The following is a 23176-nucleotide window of genomic DNA, read 5'->3' on the forward strand; positions in this document are numbered from 1 at the left end:
TTTGTGAACTACATTGTCCAAAGGTATGCGTTTGCGCCAGTACTGCCGCTCCTCAGCAAAGAAAAGAAAAGAAAAGAAAAGAAAAGAAAAGAAAAGAAAAGAAAAGAAAAGAAAAGAAAAGAAAAGAAAAGAAAAGAAATGTAATATTAAGGTGCATTTTTTTTGTTAATGGAAGGGACAGTTTATGTCAATATAATATATATTTCACTGACTAAAATAATAGGAGGGTAAGAAAATCAATATTGGGCATACACTAGACTTATAGATATATACAGAAACAGTTTATGCTTATGAGATATAATGGAAAGTGCAGTTTATGGCAATCAACTGAATATGAGCATATTTCCTGAATAAAATAATCGACTAGAATAAAATACATGGCTCAAAAACTGGAAAAGAAATCAATAGGCTAAATGTAGGACACTTTTGGAAATATTAACCTACTGGAACAGACAGTTTGTCAGTTACCAACTTATAAGAATAGCATACAACTAAAACATAAGGGGGGTGAAAAAAAGAAGAAAAGACTATTCTCGAGTCTAACACAAGAGTGCCTCAGAAGTCCACCCTCCCCTCAAGTTGAAGACCACCTCCAAAACCCACCAGAGAGCTGCAGCTGTCCGTCCTACAGCATCCCCACCTTCACAACCTCTCAGAAACTCTTGCGGCCCTGTAACGAAAACCAAGAACTATACAACTGCAGCTGCACTGTCTCTACCTGAGGATTATACCAAAAAACAAATATCATAGGCCACTATAGACTACCTTACTTGTATTGACATAACTATTCGTTGTTGTGGACATCGAGAGGACTATAAAGGGGAAACCAGAAGTCAACCTCGGGATATTTTTGAACCGAGCAGCTCTCCAGCATGCAGGTGATAACATGCGCCTTGTTTACGCTCGTCGCTCTGCCTGTCAGCGCTGCGTCGGAGGATGACTCCTGCCCTGCTGTCTGCGAGTGCTCTGAATGGAAGAGTCACACCATCTCCTGCGTTGACATTGATATTCTCCCCAGGTTTCCAGCAAGCACGGAGACACTGTAAGTAGGCGTACAAAAACGCATCTGTGAAAGTATTCCTGCTGTTTTTTTTCATGCATTTTGCATGTAAAGTGCTCTTATAACCCCGCGGAAAAATCATTATTGTCATGAATATTCCCTCGAAGTGCTCCCACAGGTACTTTAAGGCTGTCTGTGATGTTAAGTAGTTTTTTCCATTTTAAGGTTGTCTCTTATAGTGGTGCTAACAACCTATGTTCCAAAGTTGTCAATGTGACTTCTACTTTTGATTTGGTGTGAAATAGACAAAAGCCAATGGTAAATAAATATCTTAAAAGAACATTAAAGCAATATTTTTTATGAGAATTAACTTATAAGTAGTTGAATATTGGAATAATATGTTTGGGATTACTAATGAATTATAAATCTGCACCATATTTTATTTAAAAGATTTATTGAACCACCTTTATTACCTGAAATTGTTCACAATAAAGCACTAATGTAACTATAACAAGTGAAGAAGACGACATACATTTCCTGAATATATGGTTTATTTTCTTAACATTTGTGGTTGGTTGCATTGAGATTATTTTTTATGCACCTTTTAAATTAACATTACAATTTTACACTACCACAGCATTTACCTCAGCACCTAATGCACCTAATATCAGAGACACAGAGACAGAGAAGAAACTGGGAATGCAGATGTCCACTTCAGAGGGTTTCTCAGAGGGCTGCTGGGTATTTTAACATTTCAAAGTCCTGTGTGCAGAGTGTCCATACCGCAGAGGTGTATTGTAGACAATTAAACAAAACAAATGGGAATTGTCTTTGGCTCATAATTAAAACTTAACGTCCACTACACCTTCCATGCACATTAGGGGATTTTAGAAAATCAAGTACCTGCGCACATTTATTCATTTAATTTCAACGTTGTCCTTTGTCACACACAAACATTGTTTCTCTGGTGCAAATTAAATAACACCCACCAATAACATACCCAATATTAAGATGATGGGTTCATCTTAACTGCCAGCCAAGACTACAGTATAGGTGCATTGTATATAATGTGACCCCACTGCATACTCTACTCTTTCCAACAACAAACAGTACTGCCAGTAAGAGTAATGTAAAAGAATGATAATTAGTCCTACACCGTTGGTCATATACGAGGCTTAACAGCTTTTTTCAATAATTGCTATATATATGATAATTCTAATAAAAAGAATCAAAAACCCTCTCAATATAAAATGTATTGCTTCTTGGAGTGGCAAAGGGTCTGATGTTCATGACTGAAAAAATGGACCCAACCAACAGCTGATCTATGGTCGATTTGTTTTCTCATTATACGAGACCCCAAAGAATCTGTCAAGAATCCTGGGAGCCGACATGATGTAATATGTCAGGGTCACCCCTGAAAAATGTAGCGGGGCTTTTACACTTCCTAAATTGCTCAAGTGCCGGGTGAAAATTATGCAAGAGAGTGCGACCAGTGTGCCATGGCCTTGAGTGATGGAAACACATGCCCTTCAGAGAGACTCCGTGGCAGATGTGGAAACATAGAATCAGAAGAGCTAGAATGGCTATTTCCATTTAAATCAGCATTCTTGAACGATAAATCAGACGGCACTGTTACATAGTACAAACTGGTCTTTTGATTAAGGTGTAGTGGAAATAACCACGTTGGTACATTTCCTAATATTTCAAACACTATTTTAAATATTTATAATAAGTTTTGCAGCTTTGAATTCTATTAAAATTATATATTTTTGAAGAAGAGTTGGGTCCTATAGCTCTTACAGGCTTAGTTAAATTGTGGGACATTATTGGAAAATGCACTCTGTGTGGACTGTAGATGTTATGTGACGAGTGAAAAACACCTATCCTGAAGGAGTGACGTTCATTACATCTTGCACAAAATGATCCATCAAATTCTTGGTGTTGTCAATATTTTCTCCTTTTTGTTCCCTCTAGTTGACAACAAGCTATGATTACAAGATTATCTAATCACTTTCAGTTTTAGCCATGCTAGTGCTCTGGGAATGGCAATGTTGATCAGTCTGTCGGTCGGTCGATCCACCAGTTTGGTCCAAATGGAAATATCTTAGCTATTGGATGGATTCCCATGAAATTTTATACAGACATTCATGGTCCCCAGAGGATGACATTTGTGTTTTTAAATGGAATGTGATGAAATGTGCCGAAAACTATTGAATGGATTGCCATGAAATTTGGTACAAACATTAATGTTCCCTTTAACACCTTCCTTTAACCTTTCCTGGGGCACCATCGTCAACAAATTTTAATTAGTCCAACACTTTGGCTCATTACCAAATACTGAAAAAAACAAATCGGCCTCAGATGTAGTTTGTGTTCAGTGTTAATTAGCATGAGCTTGTTAGCATTGTCATTATTAGTATGTTAACATGCTGACTTTAGCTAAAAGCATCACTATGTAGCTTCAGAGACACTAGCACATCTGTAGACTCTTAATCTTGTTTTTAAGACGGATACACACTTCTAATGTATGTAAACATACAGGTGAGATTCCCAAATGAACACATGGATAATGATTCAGACACTTCAATGTGTTGCTTTTACACAAAATACCTCAAAAGCACTAATGTGGGGCTCACAAATGATCATTTAGGCTAAGTAGAAGGTTCTGTGCTATGTTGTGATAATCCTCATTCCTTTCTTACAGTTTATTGGAACATCCCCCCATTATTCAATCCTCACCACCACTTTGCAACGCCTCCAACAGCACCCATCACATGAAATTATCTCCCGATCACTGCTCCAATTCACATGTCCATGTGCCTCGATGTCCCCTACGATTTCCTCACATTCCTGTCCAAAGTTTATCCAGAGCCTTCCAGAAAGATAGAAAGACATGAAAGCATGCCACCAACTGTCTGGACTGTCACCCCTCCTGATAAAAATATCTGCCAAATAAGCCAGAAATAGATTGTGTATTGAGCTGGATGTTCTAGCAGATGAGGCGTAAGGAAGGTTGATTTTGTTGTACACACACCGATGGATGGATGACCCTGCTGCCATTGGAGTTTGGTCAGTGGGGTTTTTCAGTTATTCATGCTATTGGCTGTGCATCTTGTAGACAGTCACAACAAAAATTTGTCTACAACTTCATTACATATTTTCATTGTTGGACTAATAAAACATGTATGAAACTGGGGACTTGGATTGATGCTACTAGCTATAAGCAAACAAATAAATAAATATAGACTTGAGTTTTTTGACACGGTCAAAAATAATTTCAAAATATGCTGAGAGCATACTTTTAGTTCTTTTTAAAAAAAATAATTTTATGGTATGAAACTTTCTGCACTGATTTTGTCATAAGTTAAAAACTAAGTTGTGGAGGATAATGTGCAAAAGTTGCTCTTCATAAAACAAAATGTGAATGCAAAGCAGACATCTATGTGTGGTGTGCTTGTGTGTATGTGTGTGTGTGTATGTGTGTGTGTGTGTATGAGAGAGAGAGAGTCAGCATATGTGGATACTTAGAGCTTGGAGTCCTTTGTGTGTGCACTTGTGGAGGTTACTCCATGTGTCACTGGGAGTCAGAGAGGTGGAAAGGAAAGCACAGACACTCTTAAAAGCCTGCGTAGCGTGACTCCTGACTGCGTCTGGACGATGCATTCAAATACAATATTTACCTTTTACAGCACATTTCTCAAACACCCAGAGAGTTCCATTTGAGAATAATTAGGAGGGAAAAAAGACTTCAAGGGAAAGGGGGGAAAAAACACGGCAGTTCCAGTCTTTCAAAAACCTCAGGATTTTTGGATTGGAGTTTAAACATGCGATAACTCATGATATTCGTTAACTCGTATTCGTCCGATAAAACGTACAGAAGAGTGAAATCCTAATGCTGTTTGATAACAGATGAGCACAGGGATTAATTGTAAAATAAGAAGTGGGATATATGAGCTGAGATTACTGGAAATACTGACAGTTTCCCAGCTATTAATTTGTACTGATGGATCGTGTAATGGAAATTGTTACTATTACTTCTCATTCTACAGTGACAACCTCATGTGTTTATGATAAAACAAATAAGGAAGTAATCTTTTATAAAACTTAAAAAAAAAAAAATTAAGTCAGAGTGCACCATCACCTGTCATTACCACTCGATTTTTTCTTCATACACTCATGGGATATGAGATTTTTTTAAAGTGTAGTGTGCATCCGAACACTCTGACTGAGAGAACATTAGGGATTTTAAGGGAGACAGCACTTCTACATGAGAGGAGCTTACACTGAATCACACTGGAGAAAGTGCAGGTTGAAATCTACAACAGAATATGTAACTGACCCCTTCTACCAGTCACCACAGGCACACATCAAAATGAGACCGAGCCCATAGTAAACACAGCCATGTTGTCAATCCAATGCTGACACTATTATAAATTATGTGGCTTCTCCCCACTTCAAACTCAGTTCCCAACTTGTTTGTTTTCTCGGGTTTCTATCCAAAAAGACAAATTGTGGGAGTCATTTTCTCCTTAAGCCAGCGAGATGGGCTCGTTGGTGTTCCCACTGCGCTCCTGAGGGAAAATGCATGCTGGTTATTTGGGTTTGAGCGCGGCGGCGGCGAAAACAGCGTGGTTCTGACAGGGGTGTTTGGTGTCAGGGTCTGCTCTGTGTCCCACTGTTTGTTTGAGTTTGTCAAAGCATTTGCAGGGTGCCGTGCTCCCGTGTCTACTGACTGACTAACCCCCCCCCCCCCCCCCCCCGCCCCCCCATGTAAGTGTGATTCAGACTCATAAGCCAGATCTCAGCCTCTGAATTAGTCTATTGTTCCCTTGATGAGCCAAAGGTGCACAAAGATGGTGGCTTTGCCTGAGTCAAAATACCTGTTTCAACGTTCATAGTCTCTAAAATGGACACACACACTGCTGCCAGTTGAGTCAGGATGCAGTCTGAATGTGCACCCTCATGCAGGGTGGGCCTTGAATACAACATGACATTAACACATTACCATCTTAATCCCTTTCCTTTATTATTATGTTGTGACTCCCAAATCCACCACAACAAAATCTGCAGCAAGATCATGGAAAAGAAATAACACATTTTCACAAGTAAAGTAGAGGTAAAAGTGCCCACGATGTAATCTTAAAGGTATATTTTTGGAAATTTGCTCAACAACTTTCAAGTTAGATGAGAGGATTGATGCTACTTTAATATTTGTCTACTTAATATGAAGCCACAGCCAGCAGCTGGTTAGCCTAGCTTAGCTAAAAGAGCTTTTGAGCTACAGAAACAACAGAAACAGCTATCCTGGCTCTGTCCACCTACCAGCACGTCTAAAGCTTAGTAATTAACACGTTATATCTGTATATGCAGTCACCGCATCCTGACAAGAAACAGTACAGCACATAACCCACCGTAAAACCACAAATTGATGTTTCAGTTTTGAATGGATTGAGCAAAAAAGATATAACGTGTTAATAAATGAGCTCAGCAGACATGCTGGTAGGTGGATTTTGTTACCTTTGCACAGAGCCAGGCTAGCTGTTTACCTGTATCAGTCTTAATAATAAACTAAGCTGTCTGCATATTGTCATATTTAACATAGTCATTAAAGTGGTATTGATCTTTTCATCTAAACTCTAACCAAATGGAAAATTCCCAAAGTTTCATAAAGTTTCTTTAATGCTGGGGTTGCATACTTAAATCAATTTTGCATCTTTGAACATAAGATAACTGACTTTAACATTCAAATTTAACCTGCTTACAACATGCACCGTTAACACACGAACAATTTCTCTTCCTTTTTATTCAAAAACTTACAGCGAGCTAAATGGTTTGTCTTGTATGTAAAATATAGGAATACAACGCCTGGTTTCACACTGTATCTGTAACATTGGGTATTGATTTCTCCAGAACAACATGGAGGTCCAACTGTAGGTCTCGACCTTACTTTTTGAAACATTGTCCTAAACAGACCCAGACATTGTTTGATTTGGCTGCCAGCTCAGGTCCAGTCAGATCCAAGTCTTTGTTTTTCCCTCCATGTTTCTAGAATAGGTGGGGTCTGTTTCAGCATTTACTTCAAAGAAACCTTTCATCTGATTCAAAAATTTATCAATGTTGGGCCTTTTTATGTATTCGCCTTTTTCTCCTCTCTTACCTGCACAGTCTCTCGTCCCCTTTAGATCTCCTTTTGTCTAGAATTATGAAACAATTTTTGATGTGTGAAATTTACTTTTGGAAAACTGAATCACAGTGTAAGAAAATCTCGATAATTTCCACAATGCAGTATAGAGTATCCTCAGAAAATTTCCACGTTCAGGGTTTTAAACTTATCCATTAAAGGAATAGCTTGACATTTTGGGAAATATGCTTATTCACTTTCTTGCTAAGATTGGAAAATTTGATGCATTCACCGTCATGTTGTGAAAGCACTTATTTGCTTTTTTGCATGATATTATTTGCCCAAAATGTTGAACTATTCCTCTAAAAATGTCAAAGAACACCTTCCTAACGAACTCTAGTCCAGCAAATAGAAGACACAGGCAGTGAAATGTGTTTGTAATAACTAAAATGTCTGTCTTTTTTTTTTGTTTTTAAGCAGATGGCTTTTTGAGACCCGTCTGTCATCCGTGCCAGCAGATGCTTTTGCCAACATGGTCAACATCTCTAGGATGTGAGTGGCGATTTATTCAGTGGGATTATTCCATTCAAGCCTCATACACTTTCCATTAACAGCTATTCAAACACAAACCCTTCAAAGCTGCTCTCATCCACCTGTTGTCTTTCAACTGCTTTGCCTAAAAAATGTGAATCTATCTTAGCTCCAAACTTCCCACCCCTTTCCTTTTTGTCTCCCACCCAAGCAGATGATATGCTCTCTGTTTAGTATCATCGCTGGCTCCTAATCACAGCTGGAAGCGCTAATGCGTTCCTTCAATAGGAATGTTGGTCCTTCGACCGCAGCAGGGGTTGGACATTGGCTAGGTATTTCAGCAGAGCGCTTTTGGTGTGTGGTGATTTTAGACTGCCATTCGAGGTGGAGTCTCTGTAGAGGTAAAATATACATCTGAGCCTCGATCCTCAGCTGCTGAGTCCGACGTCTGCGTCCAAGTCATGCGTGAAGGGAGACAGAGGTGGATGAGAAGTTTTTTTTGTGAGCCTCAAACAGTCACAAGTGCACACAGCCAAAGTTTCCATCGCCTCCTTGTTCTCCATCCAGCTGAAATGATACGGTACTGCAGTACATGACAGAAAACCAATAAAATGTCAGTCAGATTGTGAATATTATGGTGTGTTTTATTAAGTGGCTTGTAATAACTGTAAGTAAACAGAATTTATATGTTTTTTTTCTCCAATAAGCAGCTCATTTTTAACAGCGATTCAGTGCTAAGTTCATGGTTTATTTAAAGAGCATACTTGTTACCAAGTAATAACAAATGGGAGCACAGTGACTGATGACTAGGCAATGTATATGTGAGGTGCATGCCTGTAAAATTGCCCGTGACTTTGGAGGCTTTAGACAAGGTAGGCTGATAAATTCAGGAAAGAGTTGCCGGCTTTAGGATCATTTTTGGAACCATACACTTAAACTCAGTCTGTGAAAACAGGTCTTATATTTCCCTCTCATGCTGGCACAGTGCCTTCACAAGTCAGACATAGGGGCGAAAAAAAAAGTTTTTATTTTGATACTGTAAAGACAACTTATACATTGTACATGAGCTTTGTTTATTTCTTTTAGATATATATCGGTGGATGTGACACTGCAGAGGCTGGAGAGGCATTCATTCTACAGCCTGAGGAAAATCACCCACATGTGAGTAACTAAAGAGAAGGGCACGCTCTTTATTGATTTTTATTGATTAAGCTGTTCCATTTGCTCTCTGGAGAGAAAAATGCTTAATTTTGAACCTCGCCAGCGGCAAATGGAGGCAAGAAAGAAAGACATTAGAAACGTATTTCTCTCCCCTGCACACCACTTAGCGCTCCTCATCAAAGAGGTACAGAGTGCTCTCTTGCAATTCATAGGATTAAAAAATAACCTTATTGTGGGATTACTACATGCATATTAGATAAAGACACTTCAATTTGATGAAACAACTTATTATATGGATTTATCTGGCAAATTATTAAAGTGGTTTAAACAGACAGTCGGAATAAACGCGTTAGAGCAGAGGTTAAACAGCAGCCAGTATTTGGCTTCTCTCCTCGTCTTCTTCATGCTCCAGCTCTTGCTGAAGCAGCTCAGGGGGAAAAAGTCTAGCAAGGTGCACTCTATTCGCAATTATGGGATAGAGATTTATGGCTGGAGTCTCTGAGTGGACCACACACTTTCCAGCAGAACACTTCCTAGCACTTCATGTATTACTGTAAGACTTCCTGGCTACGTGAAGGATTTGTCCCAAGTTACAGCATTTTGCAACACAGCGTTTTGTGTGTACGCAATTTGTTTCCACTGTCCAATTACTGTATAAAATGTGGGCATGTGTCGTCGTTTGAGACAGTAACTATGATTAACAGCTACACAAATTAATTTGACATGACTCGATGCGTGTGTGTGTGTGTGCACCATTTGACTGTCAATTCCATCTTAATTATCCTTCCTTTTATTGTCTTTCCTTATTAGCTTCCTAATTCCAGATATCAAAATACAGACAGAAATAATCATTCAAACCGCTAGCTGAGGTTTGTATCTGTTTTCTGGGGGTGTATTTTGGATCTCCGGGGCCTATTTGCCACTGATTGGTGTGGTGTAGTACCATACATCAGATAATGGCATCTCTCTCAGGTTTCCTTCAGGGTCAGACACAAATTAATGCTCTGCTTCCTGTTGGCTGCCTGAGGCCGACAGCAGCTGTGGATCTAAGACTGCAGTCTGAGCTGAGAATTCAGAGGTGGTTGTATCATGCCACCATTTCTCATGAATTAATCTGTTTTGGTACTCTTTTTGCAAATGATACATCAACATGAATATTTCAACCTTTGTTTATGGGAGGGAAAAAAAACTAAAAATGTATGACAAATATGACCATCAAATAGAAAACAGGCCCACACATTGACAAATTACTAGCGGTGCCTCCGCAGATGTAATAAAGAATCAATTTATTTCATACACCACTGGTGAAAAGTGAGAATAAGACATCAGAATACTAACATGCTCACAATGAAAATGTTAAAATGTTGATATATAGCAGTTGATGTTTACCACAGTTATTTTATTTTATATGTTAGCATGCAAGGCCCATGGGAGTGTAGTTTAGACTACTATGTAACATTTCAAGGTAATCCATCCAATGGTTTCACTCTGAACCCAAAATGTCAACTGTAAGGTGGCGTTAGATGAAAACTCCATCACCAAACTCATTAAGATAGATCATGTGACATGAATGTCTGTACTTGATTTTGTGCTAATGAAAACTTTGACCTGCTGGTGCTGTGAGATGAAAAGTGAATGATTCACTCAAGTCATTAGGATTCATCCTCTGGGGACATAAAGTACAAAACTCCCTGGCAATCCATCTAACATTTTGAGATATTTCAGTCTGACTCTGGACAAAAGTGGTGAACAGACCGACCAACATTGCCATCCCTAGAGACACAGAGCTAATAAGACTAAAGTCTACAGCTGCTAGCAGCTCTGTGAAGCTGTTTCTAGGTACGGCGGTGCTTTGAGTTGTTTAGCAGGCATAATGTTACCCATGTTTACCATCTTATTTTAGCACGTTAGCACACTAACATTTGTTAGGACTATACACAAGTAGGACTATACACAAAGTACAGCTGAGGATCATGGGAATGGTGTTAGTTTTGCAGGTATTTGATGATAAACCAAAGGATTGAAGAAATTCAAAGAAATTAAAATTTTGACCTCATGATGGCACTAGATAAATAGTTAAGGATCACCAAAATTGCTGCAGTTTATCCTAAGGGGACCATGACAATCCATTCAACAGATGTCTACCTCATTATGATGCTAGAAGAAAAGTCACATCTTCTGGGGACCATTAATGTCAAATTCATGGTAAGCCATCCAGTAGTTGTTGAGATAATTCAGTTTGGACCAAAATGACCTGACAAAATGGAAACTAACATTTCCATCCTTATAACTACAGCACCAGAGTGGCTATAAAATGTAAAACAAAAATGAACTCTTTGTTTATACAACCATTGTCAACAGTTTTCTCATTTTTGTGACACTGTGACACCTTTTGAATATGAAATAAATGTGTAGTTTTTTTTGCATCCAATGAGTCGCTTCTCTTCTAGATTTCTGTCAGTGTGAAGTCCAATGCAAACACGCCATAGCTGACAAATTTGGTCATCAAAGAGCTGTAACAAAGAGTCAAACTCTTCACCGCTATCTGTTTGGCTTTGACAACTCAGGTGCTACCACTCCTTTTGCTGTCTGCTGGACAGACTGAATAATGGTTATATTAGCTGATAAAACTGTCCTCCAATAGATTGATCTGGTTTCAGTTTATACACAACAGCATTAGGAAGACAATCCTGTCCCACTTAGTGACTTCCATTGGCTTGACTATGTCTGTCTGCTGGGTGTGTGAAGTTTTCCAGGTGTGTGAAGAAGGACCAGGACACCACAAGGCCTCAGACATGGAAGAGAGGTGCTGGGTCCAGCCCAGGGTGGACCAGATTAATACACTAATGAAACACTAATTTGACTCTACTTCCAGCTCCCAGCTGTCTGTACCGAGTTTCCCTTCTCTTGCACTGGCATGCTCATTTTTCTGCTGCCGCGCAGTTTGTGTTTCTGAATGTGTGTGCAAATATCATTCATAGGGGCCACAACACACACTTGTGTCCTTTAACAAACATAAAAGGTTATTCAAGGTCATGAATCTGCCAGTCAATATTGCATCTCTTTCTTGTTTGTTTGTTCTTTCAGAGAGATACGAAATGCAAAGAGTCTGACCTACATTGACCCAGAAGCCTTTAAGAATCTCCCAAACCTCAAATACCTGTGAGTATTTTTCATTTCATGTTCTTTTTTATGAACTCCTACAGTTTTGATATTGAATTACACATATTGATAACATATTGGTAACCCAAAAGATGAATCGTGTGTATTTAAAATACTTGAATGTGGCAATAATTGAGACTAATATTCATAAAATTGTGTGTGTGTGTCAGTATGGAAAAGACAAATCCAACATACAGTATTTGGCCTAAGTGAAAGGTGTCAATCTTATATAAATTCTTGACTCATGGGAAAAGGCTGTTGTTTCCATCCAGGAAGTCAAAACTGAGTAGTTTAGCATGATTTCACCTTTATTTCAGTTCTTTTTGAGAAGCTACAGCATATAACAATCCAGAATATAAGAGTGACTCTTTAATTTGCCCATTAAAATGAATTGGACTGGTTATTATTAAATGATGCAGTCTACTCTGAACAGCAGGTGTGATACCAATATCAAATTTTTGAGACTGTTTTTATAATAGCAATGCAATATATTATATAATATATTATTGCATGACACTGTTATCCCATATAATTTCAGATTATTAATAACAAGGAACCTGTGTAGTCTTTGTGTCTTCTGTATCCTGAGATTTTCTCTCTTCATGCCATTCAGAGGGATTTTCAATACTGGCCTTACTTTCTTCCCTGACTTGAGCAACATCCACTCTAATGACACGAACTTCATACTGTAAGTTGCTGTAACTTTACAACTTTTAAGCAAAGAACTCCAATTAATATGTATGTTTTTTGTAGCATTTTAAAATGCGAAACACATGCAAAGTGTACGTGTGTGTGTGTGTGTGTGTGTTTGTGGTTCAACGTATGAGAATGTGTGTCTGTATGACCTTGCTCGTGTATATATATATGTATAAATTTGTATATGTGTATATGTGTATATGAAGGTATTGTGGGTATGTATAAATACATGTTTCTTTATTATTATCATTATTACTATTATACTATTACTTACTTACTATTATTGTTATACCACTGTGTTGCATATGCTTTCTAAATATAAAGCATATTGAGTTTCTTTATAATGAAATGTTATTTATATACAGAATACTGCATAAGCACTTTAATATGTGGGTATATTTAATTGGACTGTATATATGCGTGTGTGTGTATGTATTTTCTTTTTATAAATGTCTGTTTCTCCATGTTTAACCCTCTGCAAACCCACTTGAAATGAGCTGTATCTAAAGTCAAATCGTCACACATCTGCGTTGACAGCTGCTCTATCTAATTTAATTTTCCTACCCAGACATAATACTTGAGAATCAATCAACACTACATTCCTCTTGATGCCACTTTGCAGTCGAGGGTCTTGGTTTGAAACACCACTTCATTTCCTCTCTATTTGGTGTCTTCCGTTGCAGGGAAATTGTTGATCATCCCTACATCACTGAGATCCCGGCCAACTCATTCCGTGGCATTACCAGCGAAGTGCTTACAGTGTGAGATATAACGCATGCATACCCACACACACAGACATACACAAACTAAACAACACATGTTTTTTTATGGAAGATATAATTCTCAAAATTCTCCCTCATCCTGACCATCACATACTAAACTTTAATCCTTATCATTCAAATCTAATCCTAACTGTAACCATTAAAATATAATCGATATTCTATACCCTGAAGTGGTCATTGTTGGTCACCCTATAGTCATTGTTAAAGGTTTCTGGGACATTTATATTTTATATTTATTGACTTGATAGCAGTTAATTTGCTTTTGACAACATAAAGAATAAGTAGACCTATTCAGTATGATTAAGAGTCTGCAGTAACACTAGTGGCTCACAATGACAATGCAAACATGCTGATATTTAGCAACTATATAATTACCATCTTAGTTTTGTGTGTTAATATGCTAAAATTAGCTAATTAGCACTAAACACAAAGCACAGCTGAGATCGATGAGAATGTCATTAGTTTTGCAGGTATTTTGTCGTAAACAACAAACTGAAATCTTGACCTAATGATAGTGGAGAAAAAGTTAAGGGAAAGTTATTAGAATTCATCCTGTGGCAACCATGAATGTCTGCACCCAATTTCATGGCAATCCATCCAATAATTGTTGAGATATTTCAGCCTGAACCAAAGCGGTGGACCGACTGACCAACATCACCATTGTAAGAACCACACTGCTAGGGTAGCTAAAAATGGAATTACATAAGGCATGCTTTAAAAAATGAATAAGGAAAATATAATGCAGTCTGTAGTAAAAACACTCTAAGTGTTGTAACTCTGGTATTGCCCTTTATTCCTATTCCGATCCAAAGACTAAAATAGCCACTAGAAGAAGTGGGGACCGGCCAAAATGACCTCACTTTGAAAACATGTCCTCAATCTGAACTCACTTGAATCTTACAAAGATAGCAAAAACAAGTACACGACACTCACACACAAAAGGCAGTCATATGTACATGTGGTTAGGTTTTGGGAGAGAGGGAAGAAAGATCGCAATTTTAACACACAGAACAGTGTGTTACAAAAAATGTGGGCTTAAAACCGCAAAATTGCACAGACAGACAAAACCTCACCATAAAATGTGAAATAAGTAGATCCCACATATCCTTGCCACTGCTGCACAAACACAGATGATGAATCAACACATGGAAAATATTTTCTTTCAGTAGATTGAATATTAAAGCTAGAAAGAGAAATTCTAATCAATGCTATGTTCTTGGTGTCATTATATAAATGTATCATTCTCCTTTTCCAGGATGCTGTATGGAAATGGCTTCAGAGAAGTCCAACATCACGCCTTCAATGGGACCAAACTAGATCAAGTGTAAGTTAATGTTATTTCTGTTATGCAAACCTTGTTTACTTAATTTGATGACAGTTAAATGAAAGATTTCGACATTCTGGGCGATACGCCTATTCACTTTATTGCTGAGAGTTGGATAAGAAGATTGATAATACTTGGCATTGATCTTCTCGTCGATCTTTCAACAGGAGAGGGAACAGATGAACCTCCTAAAATGTCACAATTGTTAACAATTTCACAATCGGTTTGATAGTGAAGAGACTTTTGTAATAGTTTTAAAGGTTACTTTTTATTCCCTTGATGAGCTTTCACCGTTTTAACGGCTAACAGCTATCTGTCACTGAAACAGTGAAATCAGTCGTTTTAGAGGTCTTAAGTTTCTCAAAAAATTAGGTTACTCAGTGTTTTGCCTGGATTAAACCGTTTCTGACATCTGGCATGTGTATTTCCTTACCCAACATTGAACTACAAAAGAAGTGGGCTCACAGTTGGGTCTCTGAGGGCCTTCTCATATGTACTCCAAAAGGACCTAAGCCCAGCGCTTGATTAGCAAGCTGGAGTTCTCATGGGAAATATGTTTCCAAAAGTGGGTATCAGGAAGTCTGCATTAAGAGTTCCCCTCTCCCATACACTCAGTGACATTGGACCCTTGGGTTGTGTCAGGCTTGTAGAAATCAATTTCACACTTGTATATTCAATAGCCTCACTTGGATAAATTATGTGGCAGTGAAAGGAGAACAGGTAAGCATCACTTCCTTTTCTTCTTTTGCTGCAACATGTTTTCTTCTCTTCTTGTCACCTCCTGGTCCGGTATCCTGCATATTCAGGATATGAGGTATTAATTATATTAATTTAAGCCCCCTCTCCTCTTTTACAACACCTACACACACCATATAAGAGCCTAATTAAGCCATTGGTGAGTGACTAGTGAGTCTTACCACATGGATGTTTGTGTTGGCGTCTGATCTGCTCTGAGGGGAGAACTGATCCCTGCACAGCCCGACCAAGACAAACACGCCCCTCACAGGTCTATTATCCTTATTAGATTTGAGGGATTCAGGGAGATGTGTAGTGAGGGTGCAGTATGTTTAAGGAGTACGCTGTCCCATGTTATACTGTCTTATTTGATTTAGCAACATGAGTGAGACCTTTTTCTTTTATGTTTCACCCCTGAAATGAGAAAAAATAAATACAGGAATGTGCAGTGATGAGGCTTGGGAAAATATTATGCCATGCCTCGTCTCTGTAAGTCTGATTGAAATGTGAAGGATAACTTTTCCCTTAATAAACTTAAATTTGTGCTTACCTGTCCAGTGACCTTCACAGGAATAAGTATTTGACCAAGATGGATGAAAGGGCTTTTGCAGGCACCATCAGCGGCCCCATGCTTCTGTAAGTACCTGACAGGGTGACAATCTGAGACACTTTTATTGACTGTGTAATTGCACACAATACTTACCACACATGCAGTACCTTTAAACCTCAAATTTAATTTAATCATGTCCAAATAGATGAGCCACTGTGCTTTAAATTCTATTATATCCATTTATGTGATCTTTTCTTATTATTACCATATGAAAATATATTTAAAACGGTCCTAAGTTTCACAAAGCTTGTCCTGATGCCTAAATAAATGTGATAAATTTGTGAATTTAGTATTTTTGTACTTGGTTTCTCCCTTACAGCGTTTGTAGTTTGCAACCTGAAGCCTGCTTTGAAGCAACTATGTAACTTTTGAAAGTAGGAAAACCACATGTATTCTCTTTCAAATGAAAAGTGGAACTTATAACCAATAAAATGCATCATTGATCAGGTCAATGCACCCAGGGGTTTTGCTGTTACAGCATTACTTAGTCTGGTATGACCAGTAGCTTATGGTGGCTAATGTTACTTGATGTTAGCAAACTTTAGATAGATATCGTTGCATTAATTTACATTACTGAGTGTGTTCACTGACAGTACAACTCTGCTCTACTTGTGCTACTGTTACACTATGTTCTAGCATTTAACATGATACCATATTTTACACTTGTGGCTACTGTGGCCCCTTGTTACATGGTCCTGCTTTAAGGGAATAGGTAGATATTTGCTTTCTTGCAGGCAGTAAGTTGATAAGATCAATACCAGGATTGATAAACAAACAAGATATAATGTGTTAATTATAGTAAGCTAAGCGAATTTGCAGCTGGCTGTAGCTTTATATTTATCGTACAAATATGACAGAGGTATCAATCCCATCTAAATCTCAGCAAGAAAACCAAGTGTATCCCCCCAAAAGTCTAACTACTAATTTTATGCATAAATATTCTCTCCAGAAAAAGGAATTTCAAAAATTTCACTCCCTTTTGGGAGTGTATATATCAATAAATAATAGGCCTAGTGTGGTGATTACATTATCCACACCATGTCAAGTTAGATTTCAGCAATTTCCACATTCATAATGTGCAGACTGGATGAGACATGTCTACAGAAATGGGATAGCATATCATCAAAGAGTAAAAATTATTCCTCCACAGCTGTGTCTTTGACCAGGAAATCTGACACGCATTGTGTGCAAGCCCGTTTCTCTGATACTGTCATCTTTTTTCGCAGTTCTCAAGTTTTCTTGAAGCAGAGTTCCCATTTTTGAGGTGTTTAATGCCAACACCCGTTACCACAGCTATCTAGTTGCTGTTATGGCTCTGATCTAGCCGTTAAGTGTCTGGTCAGATAAATGGGGTCCGTGCGCAGGTCTTCTTCCTCTGTTCCACTGAGGAACATGTCCTGAGTGAGGTCACCTCCATGAGGTCATGAGCTAAACATCTGGGAATGACAAAATCAGACCGACACTCATAGGGTCTGTACTGCTTTTTTTTTTTTTTTACAGGCTTACACAATGTGCCCCATGAGAGGAAAAGAGAGCAAAGGACAGAGAAGTGGGGAGAGCAAATGGGACTTAAAAAAAACTAAGCTCTTAGCAAATATTTAATTGTGTGGCTTGTGTTTCTTCTACTTAATCAAATTAATCAGCAGATACAATGACTTGGAGATAGAATGGTTTACGAAACTAAAGAAAGCAAAAGAGAACTTGGCCTCCAGTTGGCCCCTGGAAGGGGGGAGTGTCCGGTGCTGTACGGTGGAATGTCCTGATAATAGGATTGCACAGGATGTTGGTGAGATTGTCAATCCCCCGCATGTCTTTGTCCCGATGAGGTTGAGCTGGCTTTGGCATGATGGCCGAGCGCAAGAAATACCACATGTAATTGCTTAAAGATGATGAAGGAGTGAGGAGCTCATTCTAGGAAACAGATGGAGGGTGTTGTTTAATCCATCTACGGCGCTCTCTGGTCTCATCGTGTCTAGTTCCTCTGTAGATTTGCTGATACAACATTTGTTCCACAGTCTGCGCTTGAAAATCCACCGGTGACTGCTTGTTGCTCTTTCTGATAGTCATTTGTGACCCCATTTGTGGCCTCAGGACCCTATGATTCGGTCACCTACCATTTCCTACATAAGCCGTAAGGGAAGTCAAAGCAAAACATAAAGCAAAGTGGAACGGCTCCCTGTGTGAAAATATTGGATTTGAGCATTGGCTCCACTCTGGGCAAAAATTTTACAAAGGTAAAAATTTGCAGGTAATATGTTTGTGAGATTTTGAAAAATGTCTATAAAGACAACCCACTGTTGGACAATAGGAAAATAAATAATGTTTTGACTTTTCCCCTAAGGTTTGCATAGGGAACGCGATGTGAGAGAGTGTCAAAAAGGTCAAAAATGGGGGACAGGACATAGCTAAGAATGATTGGGCCTATGCATTGGAGGTATCTGGGCGCCCCCTCCACTTTCCTCTTATCACCACTCTACCATTATTGAGACAAAAAATAAAAAACCTAGGTTAATATATGTGTTTTCTGAAGTTCTTTCTCTCCCTCTCTGACTTTCAGAGACGTATCCGTGACGGGGATCACCTCCCTGCCTACAGCAGGTATGGATTCTGTCCGGGAGCTAAAGGCACGTAACACGTGGGCCCTCAAGAAACTGCCACCCATCAAAACCTTCAAGCACCTCACCATTGCCAACCTTACCTACCCCAGCCACTGCTGCGGCTTCAAAAACCTCAAAAAGAAACGAGGGTGAGCTTCTTCAATTCTTAATAGTGGATTTGTCAAACGTACTTATGGGAATCAAGCTGAGGCATCACAGGAAGTATGTATGAAAGACAATTAGTGTCCAAAGGAATGCACTTGTAGTCTGTATATTTTGTGTGTTTTTATGATCCACCACGTAGGGCAGTGCGTAGGGCAGCTGCACTTGTATTGTGTGGATCTTGGCAGGGATTGAATCAACTCTCTGACGTGTTTACCTATAACTTTTTACACTGCTGCCATAATTAGTGTCACTCAATGCTGTTATTGTAGGAAGAAGGTTGAGCCAGACTAGTAATGACTCTCCAAACAGGAATCACTTTTCTTCAACTGGATATATAAATGATTTGATTGTACACTTAGTGCTACTGAGGACTGCAGCCAGGTCTGTCTGTTTTTTTTTTGTCTAATTTGGTACGAGTGTATTATTTTATGGACTCAATCTTAAGTCTATCCGTGTATGTTTTCAGCTTTTTGGAGTACATCATCTGTAACCTGACTGCTTTCTACGACCAGCATCACAAGCGCTCTGTGGGGCCCCTTCGCATGCCTTCCCTCCAAGGGGATAGCGTGGTGGAAACAGTCGAAGATGAGGAGCCAAACGACGGAGGCCACAGAGAATCCCAACAAGACTGGAGGAGAGGTGACTTCCATGGCAGCCTGCACTACCACGCCTACTTTGGGGGCCAGCCAGATGAGGATGTGGGTTTTGGTGAGACCCTCAAGAATCCCCAGGAGGACACCAGCCAAGACTTTGACAGTCGTTACGACTATGTGGTGTGTGAGGAGGGAGAGGAGGTGGCTTGTGCACCAGTGCCCGATGAGTTCAATCCTTGTGAGGACATAATGGGTTTTGGATTCCTGCGAGTGTCTGTGTGGTTTGTGAGCTTGCTGGCTGTTCTGGGAAATGTGGTGGTGCTCCTGGTGCTGCTTACTAGCCACTACAAGCTCTCTGTCTCCCGCTTCCTCATGTGCCACCTGGCCTTTGCAGATCTTTGCATGGGGATTTATCTGCTGCTCATTGCTTCTGTAGACCTCCACACACGAGCCGAGTACTTTAACCACGCCATAGACTGGCAGACAGGCCCCGGTTGTGGACTTGCAGGGTTTTTCACGGTCTTTGCCAGTGAGCTGTCTGTCTACACCTTGACAGTGATCACTCTTGAGAGGTGGTACGCTATCACTTTTGCTATGCGGCTGGATCGTAAGCTGCGCCTGCACCATGCGTCAGCCGTGATGCTAGCTGGCTGGATCTTATGCCTCATCCTGGCGCTGCTCCCGCTGGTTGGGGTGAGCAGTTATCAGAAGGTCAGCATCTGTCTCCCAATGGACACCCAGTCCACAGTGGCCCAGGTCTACGTCATCTCAGTGCTGGTCCTCAACATCCTGGCCTTTCTTGTTATCTGCGCTTGCTACGTCAAGATCTACTGTGCAGTGCACAACCCTCACTACCGTTCTGGATCCAAGGATACTAACATTGCCAAACGCATGGCTGTCCTTATCTTTACTGACTTCTTGTGCATGGCACCGATTTCCTTCTATGCCATGTCGGCTGTGCTGGACCGGCCACTCATCACCGTCTCCAATTCCAAGATTTTATTGGTGCTCTTCTACCCACTCAATTCCTGTGCCAACCCGTTTCTGTACGCTATCTTCACCAAGGCTTTCAGAGGGGACGTATTCATCCTCCTCAGTAAGGTGGGCCTATGTCAGCAGCGAGCACAACTGTTCAGAGGCCAGACAGTTTCATCAAAATGCAGCAGTGGGACATCTCAAGTCCGTAAAGACAAGGACAAGATTAGGAAAGGAGGATGTGCAGGCCAGGAGGAGGTGCCCATCCACCTGAAGAAGTGCTCTGGACATACCTACCAACAGCCAGTCAGCCAGCAGACAAGTCCCGAAGAGAGCCAGAATCTGGACACGTGAGCCAAACACTAGCTGGAGGTGTTAAAAGCAAGACAGGTTCAGGTGGGAAAGAAAAGGCCTTGAAGTGTTTGTGGACAGATCTGTTTGGATATTTAACAGAAAGCTCCAATATTCTGTATCTGCTTCAATTTTCGGGCCAAGTTCAGCTGTTTTCACAATTTCGGCTGTGATGATTTTATGGTTCCAGTTGTTGGAGAATATCAAGTGTCACCGAAATATGAGCTTGACTTCATCTCACTTTTAGTCCTTTGTATTCAGTGGGATTGTTGCTAGTATTGAACAGAGATTATTTTGAGGGGAAAAAAAGTAAAGATATAAACATATATAACCCTATAAATAAATCTATTTTTTCAGTATATTAAGTATAATTCTATTTGAGTTATCTCACAGTCTTGCATAATCTGTCACTGCGATACAAGGAAATATGGCAGATTTTCTTAAGCACTTCTTTTTTCCAGTGATAAGAAATCCTTACTGAGGCGCACTATTTATACTTGGTTATTGTGTTCAAGGACAGCCTGCTGGCTCAGTGCCGTTCACAGTAAAAACTTCCAGTTTTTTATAACAATTCCTATCCTGTTGTCTTAACAATACCTCTGTATATAATGTAAATACATGAGTATATATGAGTGTTTGAGAATTTATGGATTGCAACAGGACACATGTGTCTGTCTTTTTTGATTTTTATGCATTTTTTTTTAAAGTAAATATAATCAAATTGAAAACAAAATTGCATAAATCATCCTATGAGCAGTGAGTAATACTTGACTGTGATGTGGAAAGCAGACATGAGTGTTTTTACAGTGTAAGTGGACTTTGAAATTATACTTTTATGTGGCTTTTACCTGCACCAAATTGATGTATCACTTTTTTTAGATTCATAAAATATTTGTCTACTTTTTTGTCTTTATGTTATCATTACTTTTGTTAATGTTGCCAAATATTGTTATTCACTTGCTGCACATTGATCCAGAAAAACACAGTTTGCCGAGGTAAGTCTTCATCTCCCAAGGGCATGTGATCCAATTACAAAAGTAAACACAAGACATAATTTCATTATTAGCAATTTTCTACAAATTACAGACAGGTATGATAATCACAAATATCTACTGTTAAAGCCTTGTCTCTCCGCTGGAATGTCATGGTTGTTTTTCTAGTGCGATCATGATATTTTTCCATCCTCTTACGGAAACAAGTGACTTATACAATCAGTGGAGATAGCTTTGCCTTCACTGGGAAAACTTAAAGCAAATACAGCTGAGACACGTGTGAGCTGCACCGCTGTAACTTGTGTGATATTGAGCTATTATGAGTTAAAGGACACCCTCTGCCAGTGGCAGCTTAACATCTGGTTAGCATTTCATCTACTGGGTGACATTTTTTTCAACTAAATATTCAGATGAACAGGGGGGACTTTCCTGGAAAGAAGGATAATTTCAGACCTTTTTTAATTTTGCTTGCAAAGTTGTCTTGAAGGTATTTGACTGGACTGCTGGGTAGATGGTTTCAGTATGGAAAATATAGTACAACACTCCCAACTGTATATCACTCTAATGCATCAGTGAATTGAGCTGGTTGAAACCTCAGAAGTGGAAGGACTTCTAGTTTTAAAGTTGAAAAAATCAAGAGTGGCATCTGCTCACTATGTTCCAGACTTGACTCACACTGTAAATTCCTAACAGACCAGCAGGACATCATTTTCAGCTGAATGTTTTCCACAGCTTAATGTCCATTTCTTCCAATCACCCATTAACAACAATCCAGTGTGGACCCTTCAAATGCTAAGCACACAGAGCTGGACCGTGATGTGCCTGGCTGCACTTGTGAGGGCCTCCTCCCTTTCACTGCCAGTTCATGTTAACTCACAGTTCATACTTGTTTCATGAGTGTGTGCATGTCAAGGTTGGTAAAAATCAAAGTGTGAGTGACTGAGTGTAGATTGAGGACTCTGACGACTCTACTCCTCCACTTAGGATTCACGAAATCATCCAATAGACAGACGAGTCCGAACAAACCGATCCAGACTTGGATTGGATTTATTTTGACATTCTTCCTCTAGCTGGTTCTCAAGACTGCCTGATCATTCCTCTCTCGGTATTTCAAATAAACCCATCTCCGAGCCATTCCTCAAATAAGCAGGGCAGGACCCGGCGATGCACCTCTCTAAAACCAGATTAGGTTGCTAAACTCAAATACAGTGGGAAAAGAGTCATGAGAAGGAACTGAATAGAGAGACTGAGGTGGAAGGTCTGAAGCAGTTATAAAAATCTGTCAAGAGATTTAGAAATAGCCTTGGTCGCTCAAATAAGGTCAAAGTCTTCAAGTATCCATCCAGCTCTTGCTCCTGGGAACATAAAATCCCTTTATTTA

The 23176-nt window shown here is 39.5% G+C and overlaps 1 protein-coding gene across 2 annotated transcripts; it reads left to right on the forward strand.

The window, feature by feature from the left end:
- The first annotated feature begins 220 nt into the window (after positions 1-220).
- On the forward strand, positions 221-21707 carry tshr (thyroid stimulating hormone receptor). Of its 2 annotated transcripts, XM_044329805.1 has the most exons (10): positions 221-1042; positions 7602-7673; positions 8739-8813; positions 11901-11975; positions 12589-12663; positions 13355-13432; positions 14709-14777; positions 16071-16148; positions 18680-18868; positions 19351-21707. In XM_044329805.1, exons 1-10 carry the CDS (start codon positions 873-875, stop codon positions 20804-20806), a joined length of 2337 nt encoding a protein of 778 aa, XP_044185740.1. In that variant the 5' UTR covers positions 221-872; the 3' UTR covers positions 20807-21707. The 2 variants fall into 2 exon arrangements, with proteins under 2 accessions (XP_044185740.1, XP_044185741.1); XM_044329806.1 differs by lacking the exon at positions 7602-7673.
- The last annotated feature ends 1469 nt before the right edge of the window (positions 21708-23176 follow it).

The sequence above is a fragment of the Thunnus albacares genome, chromosome 16 (genome assembly GCF_914725855.1).
Source record: "Thunnus albacares chromosome 16, fThuAlb1.1, whole genome shotgun sequence".
Taxonomy (NCBI): domain Eukaryota; kingdom Metazoa; phylum Chordata; class Actinopteri; order Scombriformes; family Scombridae; genus Thunnus; species Thunnus albacares.